General features: G+C 37.3%; 2 protein-coding genes and 1 long non-coding RNA gene across 3 annotated transcripts; all 3 read right to left on the bottom strand.

The window, feature by feature from the left end:
* Nucleotides 1-260: 260 nt before the first annotated feature.
* On the bottom strand, nt 261-1,914 carry LOC105263172 (uncharacterized). Its single transcript, XR_891890.1, has 3 exons — nt 1,830-1,914; nt 1,480-1,628; nt 261-337 (listed from the first exon to the last, which is right to left on the bottom strand). It is a non-coding gene; the product is annotated as an uncharacterized lncRNA (long non-coding RNA).
* A 2,651-nt stretch (nt 1,915-4,565) lies between these two features.
* Nucleotides 4,566-5,371, bottom strand: LOC105263178 (uncharacterized). The gene is made up of 2 exons (XM_011299221.1): nt 5,204-5,371; nt 4,566-4,944 (listed from the first exon to the last, which is right to left on the bottom strand). Exons 1-2 carry the CDS (start codon nt 5,318-5,320, stop codon nt 4,702-4,704), a joined length of 360 nt encoding a protein of 119 aa, XP_011297523.1. The 5' UTR covers nt 5,321-5,371; the 3' UTR covers nt 4,566-4,701.
* Nucleotides 5,372-6,087: 716 nt separating this feature from the next.
* LOC105263149 (probable salivary secreted peptide) lies at nt 6,088-7,272 on the bottom strand. The gene is made up of 2 exons (XM_011299179.1): nt 7,101-7,272; nt 6,088-6,469 (listed from the first exon to the last, which is right to left on the bottom strand). Exons 1-2 carry the CDS (start codon nt 7,212-7,214, stop codon nt 6,179-6,181), a joined length of 405 nt encoding a protein of 134 aa, XP_011297481.1. The 5' UTR covers nt 7,215-7,272; the 3' UTR covers nt 6,088-6,178.
* Between the last annotated feature and the right edge of the window lie 371 nt (nt 7,273-7,643).

The following is a 7,643-nucleotide window of genomic DNA, read 5'->3' as shown; positions in this document are numbered from 1 at the left end:
TCAATACACTCGAAGAATTCATCAAGGATATTCGCGCTCTTTGAATTTCACCGGCTTCTAAATTAATTCGGAGGAATTTATGATGAAAATACGAAGGGTTTTGTTGTTGAAAGCAGAATAACGGTTGCTATGGCCGCATTATGAAGGCCCCATAAAGATGTGCAAGATCATACAGAGAAGATCGTAATAAGACTGCAGTTATATGGGTTACTCGTTCAATGGCTATTCATCTTTATTACAAAATTCCTTGATAACGGAAAAGATACAAGAGCGCTTTGAGTCAAGTTCTGGATGAAGATCGATTCGACGCCATTCTCCATGCACAAAAGATTTTCCACTGAAAAAAAAACCAAAAGTATTTCTACGTAAATCACAAATAAAACTCGGGGACTGTTCAGTAAAGTCGATTCAATGGCAGAGCAGCGGAAAATTCGAGAACTGGACAATAAAAACTCCTGTACTCACTCGGAGAAACTTTAATAGCCCGGTGACACCGGCAAAAATTTTCGTCTTCATTTGCAGAGTTGAATACTGGAAATTTTTCGCGTACTCAACTTTCTCTGAAGTTTGAGAAAATCTTGTGGTTTAATCAAAAATAAACTATTTAATCGTCTTTCTGTATAAACGATTGGAAAATCAAAAAAGTTTACAATGAAAAACTAAACCCAATTATCCATCACTAAATATTGTTTTTTTAAACAATCCACCAGAACGTTGATGGAATTAAACCTTTTTGTTTAAATTGTCTCATCAATGTGAATCAAATGAAGAAGAATGATTGAAAAATTGCTCGAAACAGCGAATGAAAATAGCCAAATATTTCACCTCAACACCTGGTGTCAATTATCCGCCCCTGAATTTATCATTCCTCCCACTGCCGACGAAACTCAATCAACGGCTTGGCAATGGCCATTTGATAACTCCCCGAAAATGAGAAAATAACTGGGATTCAAAGGGCCCACAAAATCCTGCAGATGTTTGGGTGAATTTATTCGTTCCATTTCGTTCCGCCGAATATCGTTTAGAGTCTGCTAACGAAACGAAAGAATAATAAAAGGTGAAATGGATCGGCGAGGCTTTACGCAATCGAGATACTGGAAGTTGGCAAATTATTAACAATCAGGCAGGTGTTTGGGCGCTTCGCCAGAGAGATCTGCTAACAAGACACAGAGGTGCGGACTGAAGGTATGTAATTATATGCCTGTCAATACGCATGCATGATTGGGTATGGCTCCAGTACATACCGGGTGGCCCCGGCAATCACACTGGATATATCTTATCGCCGAATATTACGAAATTCCACGACAGCGGAGAGAAATTTCCAATAAAATTTATCCCAACTCGTAATTAATTCATAAATTTCTCCCAGAAAATCATTATAAAAATAATTCCTAACACCAATTACTATTTTCCACAGGATTTTCTAAAACTAATTTATCAAATTAAATGATTACACAATTTCTACAAAATATTTTATACCTGTAGCCGTGCAAAAGTCCATTAAATTCCCCGTCGAAGAAAAATTCCCAAAACTGCGAAAAGATCCCAAAAGTCCACAAGACTCTCATCTCCAAGAACAGAAATAAAAATCCAGATTGAATACTCAAACCCAGGAAGCTTCCACTCTCCTAAAAAAAAATAAGACAAATAAATAAAGGAGTCAGTACAAATTGTTCTGGGCAAAATGTCGGGAGTTAGTTGTTGTCATCCGAGTCAACACTGCCGGAAAAAAATCTCCCATCTCCACAAGTCTCGAAAGACCTCTCATAACAAAAAATCACCCCGGCAAAAATCTCATTTGAAAAACTATAAAAATAAATGAATCTTACGCAATAGCCGAGTGGTACGTAATGTTTTTCACCCAGTATAAAGCTGACTCGTTGGACTGGTGCGTCTGGTGGCGTGAAACCGGTGGGTATGATTACCCACTTGGAGTTAACAATCTCCAAGTGCGAAAAGAAGATGAGAGACGACTGAGGAGAGAGAAGATTCGGCCCCGTTGGCGGTTCTCCTTTCATGAGACCGAAAGAAAATAAAAAAAAAAAGGTCAGAGAGAACCGCAAACCGTAAGAACGCGAGTGGAGTGCAAGCTCACATTTGGTCATTATGTAGGCCATTTCTCTGGCTACAGTTGTGCATACAATGTTCCTTATCACAAAGGTAAAATTAAAAAGCCATAAAAAAAGTATTCTATGGTAATTTTCGCGAAATTTAGCATACAATGCCATTGAAAAAGAAAAGAATATAGAAGTACAAGTTGAACGGCAGAAGAATATAACAACATATTCACTCTCTCATGTGCATTCAACATTCCGAGTTTCGGAATTTTTGTAATGTCTCGTCGTATCGTATAATGACTCTACATTGCCAACACGACGTTTATTAATTATTGAAAACAGGGGTGAGTGGTTCGTTAAAACAAACACGCGAAAGTTTAGATTTGCACAGACGGGGCTGTATCCGGAATACACGTTGCGAGAGCTTCATTATTTTATCGTTGACTTCACAATGCCCCGAGAATCCGACGAATATAAAACTTTTAATATTTAACGAGTTACATTTGAAGAGTTGAAAATAATACAGGCTCGACAGTGTTCGACACAAATGTCTATATGGTACACGAGTGGACAAAAAAAAACCGATAATTCACGTGGGAAACGTGTGGAAACGAATTTTCTTTCGGCGCACGACAATTTTACGCCTCAAATATCTTCGTTAGTGAGACAAAATAATAAATACAGACAGCTATCCAATGGAGACAGGTAAAATACGTGGGCAAAGGGGAATATATTCGTGTGCTTCTGCACATCCCTCCAGACCTTGATTCAACACCCGAGTTTATTGGACCGAACCATTTTAATTATTATTATCGATGGAGTCGCCAGGTACATGGTAAATCGAGTTTAATTTCCACGTTATGATTTTGTCAGGTGAAAACACAGTGGTCATATAATATTGATAATAATGGGTCTTTAATCGTATACATATGAGTCGTTATTGGTGAAAATGTTCATTTATTGTGGGAAATGTTTTACGTCGTCTCACTGATGTATTTTATATTGTCTGTAGTGAACGGAGAATATTATAATTTAATGGATCAGTCGGCGGAAATTCAGCGATTCAGAGGGAAATATATTTGTGACAGTCAAATTTACTTCAGACATGAAATTAAATGAACATTTTATCAAGAACATTTGAAATTTCATTGTGAGAGAATTTAGTGAATTGATTTTCATACTCAAACGATAAATTATTTCTTTTGGGTAAATATATTTGTGATAAACAAATTTATTTGGCAAAAATTACCGCAGCCAGTCTCAATTTCAATTAATCTCCACCGTTATTATCAACTAACAGTGTTAATGAGTTTTAGAACTCGTTTCGCTCTCCAAATATGGGTTTTATACAGTGTGAATGGAACCAGAGTCACAATTTTCAACTTGCACAAAACTACGTAATTATAAAGAAGAATACAAGGTGAGAATTCACATACCTAATTTGAAAAAATACCCCTGGAGTTACCTCATAGCTAAAATCACTCGATTTATTCCTCACTAGCGGTTGCAGCTACTTTCCAATTAACGCGAGTAGCCATCACCCGTGGACTAACTTTTTCGGTTAAAAAACTTCTTAATTGTGAAGAACCTTTCTATTATCTTCGCAGCCCACAAATTGCCTGAATTTGATCAGCAGAAAAATTTGTTTTAGTACCTTTAAATAAACTCTGCACAAAAAATGTGAATTACTACGAACGCGATCGAGTATTCAATTCAATTAAAGGGAAGATTCCCTTAGATGACAGAATTAAATATTTGTTTTGATACTCAATAATGAATAATCACTAATCACGAGCAAAATTCATGAGCGTGCGAAAGTGGTTCAAATAATTTTGACATGTCACAATTTTTTTTTCAAGTTATCCGATCAATTGTCGGTAATTGTCATTTCGCGTGAGATAGGAGGAGTGGAAAGCCGAAAGGCGATTGCCAGAGCTACAAACAGCATCGCCAGGATGCATCTTGTCTCTCATCCTGACCCTCTGGTTGTATTATGGGCACCAGCGTGAATCCAGGGCTTAACGCATGAAGCGTATAATTTCACGGTTGCGAGAATGCACGCGTACAGCACATTACATGTCACGTGAACTATACGTACAATGAAATATGGAGGAGATTTTCCCAATTATTACAGATGGCACATGTGTACTACCTTATTACGTACTGAATACCCAATGTCAATTCTCTCTTTGCCGCCCACAACCCACGGTACAACTGTATCTTATGCGATTATCGATCAGAAGCTTATGGTACTTAAATGGGATTCAACTATCTGCTAATGGATGTGAACGCTCAGTGGCTCACGGATTCCCAGGGAATATACAATTTCAGGTGTTCAGCAAGGCAATTGGAAATATACCACTATCAGAGATATTTGTTGAATGTGACAGTTGCACAGAAATATTCAATAAAGATTAATTATTTTTTCCCGCAATTTGGAAATTTTCTGGTTAAACTTCTGCACGATTAGGAATTTATGAAATGAATTTTGGAAGGATTAAGAGAAAATTATAAAAATGAGAATGTTTTTTGAAATTTGCATCAATATAACTTTCCATATCTTTTTACTTGCAAATTTATTCGGAATTGAGTCGTTCGCTGAAATCATGAGAATTCTATGTGTTCCCATAATTGTGCAATAACATCAAACGCCAGTTGAGTTGGATGGTACGGCGAAAACATCAAGCTGCACATCAAAATGTCCATTAGGGCCAGTGAAAGCTCCTACAACGACGTAATTACTTCCAGGTCCACCAGCCTGAATGTTGACAAGTGCATTCGATCCTGGAGCGTTAACGCCTTCTACAGTGGTGATTATTCCATCGATATCCATGACTGGTTCGATAGTATATGTCGGTCGTTCAATGCCATTTCGAGATATCAACCCCTGAAACACACATCCGATAATCATCTGAAAATATAAAAATCCATTCCACCTTTTCTGCCTCAAAAAACGGATTTACTCAATCGACTCTCAATTGCGCTTGTCAAAATTCCAGATTAGTACAATTAAAAATTGATAAATTCAAATCAATTAAGGAATTCTCATCATCATGTGCTTTTTATGCACTTTTTTTAATGTTCTTAAGGTTGGTAGTCAATTATCTGGGCAATATAATTTTTTTTTTCGGACCGAAACGACTTACTGCGATCAAACGTCTGGTGGCCACGAGGACGTCTCCTTGCTGGTGCTTTCCAGCGTGGAGATTTTGAGCTGTTGTCAACGCAGCCAGAGCAAAACCGATAAAGATGAAGACTTTCATATTGACTCCTTGAAGTAATAATTGATTCTGTACAATGGGACAGGTCAGGTAGTCGGACAGAGCATTTATATTATTCCCTTATCACTCTAATGCTTCACTTCCTGAAGCCACCGAACACGTAAGATCTTATTTCTAGAACCCACAGCTATCGAGTGTTTCCGGGGAATTATCAGATTAATCATGAGAGTTTTATAATCCGATATTTAATACTGATACCATGTCTAATAATAGTATTCGAGGAGAATGGAATCAATCTCACACTGAGAAAACAATTACTGACAATCCATTTTCATCCATTTATCACAGAAATTAGGTCACTATTTTATTTGACAGATATAATTTATTCCAGTGTAGAACTCATCATGCGCTTTTTCCTAATAATATTAATTTCTTCGATTATTCAATTTCCGAATTGTCAATTGCGAAATAGAATTGATGATCGACACCAATTCAGAACCTGACGTGGAGATTGCATTGTTGAAGTCGTTGGACACGATACCGAGTGATAGCCAAATTAGAAGAGCCAACCTGATGTTGATCCTCTGTTGAGGCTTTGTAATCTGTGTTGCAGATGTACTGCACTGATACTATTCACCGGATTGGATGAGTCGTTTGTACTATCATGCCATCGCAATACTCCTGGCACATGTGATTGAAAATCGGAAGAATCATTCAAATAAAATTAAACATTGCATTGAAAAATTTTTTTGTAACACCTGGAAAAATTTTTACGCGAATCAGAACTGAGGGAATTAAAAAAAAATTGGTAAATTTGCAGTAATGTTTATTGAAGAATTAGATAGAAGGCATCTCTAGTGAGTGCAGTAATTATAATGTATTCGAACTATATATTGATTATTAGATGTCCAGGAAAACTGGCGTACTGTTGGAAGGTGGTGGTGGAGGTGGTGGTGGTCGTGGAGTTGTGCCGTTGGAGTTGGGAACTACAGCGTAAACGTCAACTGTCACATTGATACCCTGGCCAAATGGACTAACAGCTAGCAGGATAACTTTCCTCTGGCCTGGTCCGCCTCCGACAATTCTCACCGTAGCGTTTGATCCAGCATTGTTGACTGCATTAACGGCTGTGATTCTGCCGGGTGATCCGAGCCCCTGGATGGCAACTCCAGGACGTCCAGGAGCTGCTTTCTGAAAATATAAGAAATACACGAGCCTCAAGTAAAAAAAATCCAAGTAGCGATAAAAGAAATTCCTGGGAAACCGGAAAAAATTTGCAGAATCTATAATTTTGGCTCAACGAATTGAGTAAATTGAATATTTTTAAAAATATATCGGCCATTTGACTTATATATATGACGAAAAATTAACTTCAAATTTATAGTATTAATCACTCGGACTAAAAAACCTATACAAAATACATTTTTTATTTATTTCTCAGCAATGGAAGTTTCGTTAGAGTGGAAAAGTTGAAAATCTCTCAACGAGAAAATCCGTTAAAAATTGTATGTCTAATAAAAGAAGTTCGCTTAATTACTCCCGTAATAATGGAAAAGTACTCAATACAAGCTTGAGCCCGACATCCACTGAGATTCGAGAACTTTTCCTTATGTCCTTCTTTTATAGAAAAGTCTGGATTACAAAGCTTTCGGTGAAAATAATTTTTGCACATAGTCCCAGAAGTCCCGATAACGTTTGCCATTAAGTTATTTAATGAGAATTTCTATTGGACGATTGGAGCTGTTTGATGTACGCGTAGAAAACTTGACGAGTTAATTTCTCGATTAAATGAATGAATTGAACGATAAGAATGTTTACTCACCCGAACAATGGGTTTAGACGCCACCAGGACATCCCCTGCTTCACGTTCTCCAGCGTGCAAGTCAGCTGTCGCAAGAACACCGAGTGATAACAGAATTAGGGCAGCGAATTTCATGGTGATTGCTCGTCAAGTTCTTTCACTATCCCCTGAAGAAACTGCTTTACTGATGCCAATCATCTCGTTCGAGATAATTTATACTGTCGTGTTATCATATCACCATCACGGGTGGCCGGTAAAATACGAGGAATCGTGGAAATTCATTTTCAAATCAACAAGTTTCAAGGATTGTTTTATTATCGGTGAAAAAATTGGACTTCTCCAGATTGCAATTTACTCACGCTACATCGAGTGCTTTGATTGATTTCATTGAATCGATGAATCAATACTCCACCAATCACTAAAAATCCTTCGTACTTTTTCCACAATTTTTTACATCCAGGAAAATTTAACTCCCAGTACTAAAAAATCATAATCTAACGCTTACGGAAAATTGATAAAAATTTCAGTGGATCATACCCACAAATACAAAAGCCAGAGCCATTT

The sequence above is a fragment of the Fopius arisanus genome, unplaced genomic scaffold (genome assembly GCF_000806365.1).
Source record: "Fopius arisanus strain USDA-PBARC FA_bdor unplaced genomic scaffold, ASM80636v1 scaffold00001, whole genome shotgun sequence".
Taxonomy (NCBI): Eukaryota; Metazoa; Arthropoda; class Insecta; order Hymenoptera; family Braconidae; genus Fopius; species Fopius arisanus.
This window is presented reverse-complemented; position numbering and strand designations above follow the sequence as displayed.

Excerpts from the sequence above, each read along its gene's own strand:
- LOC105263178 (XM_011299221.1), bottom strand. The coding sequence starts at position 5,320 with ATGAAAGTCTTCATCTTTATCGGTTTTGCTCTGGCTGCGTTGACAACA. Across the intron at positions 4,945-5,203 it reads CCACCAGACGTTTGATCGCA|GGGTTGATATCTCGAAATGG; the intron begins GTAAGTCGTTTC and ends TGTGTGTTTCAG.
- LOC105263149 (XM_011299179.1), bottom strand. The coding sequence starts at position 7,214 with ATGAAATTCGCTGCCCTAATTCTGTTATCACTCGGTGTTCTTGCGACA. Across the intron at positions 6,470-7,100 it reads CGTCTAAACCCATTGTTCGG|AAAGCAGCTCCTGGACGTCC; the intron begins GTGAGTAAACAT and ends TTATATTTTCAG.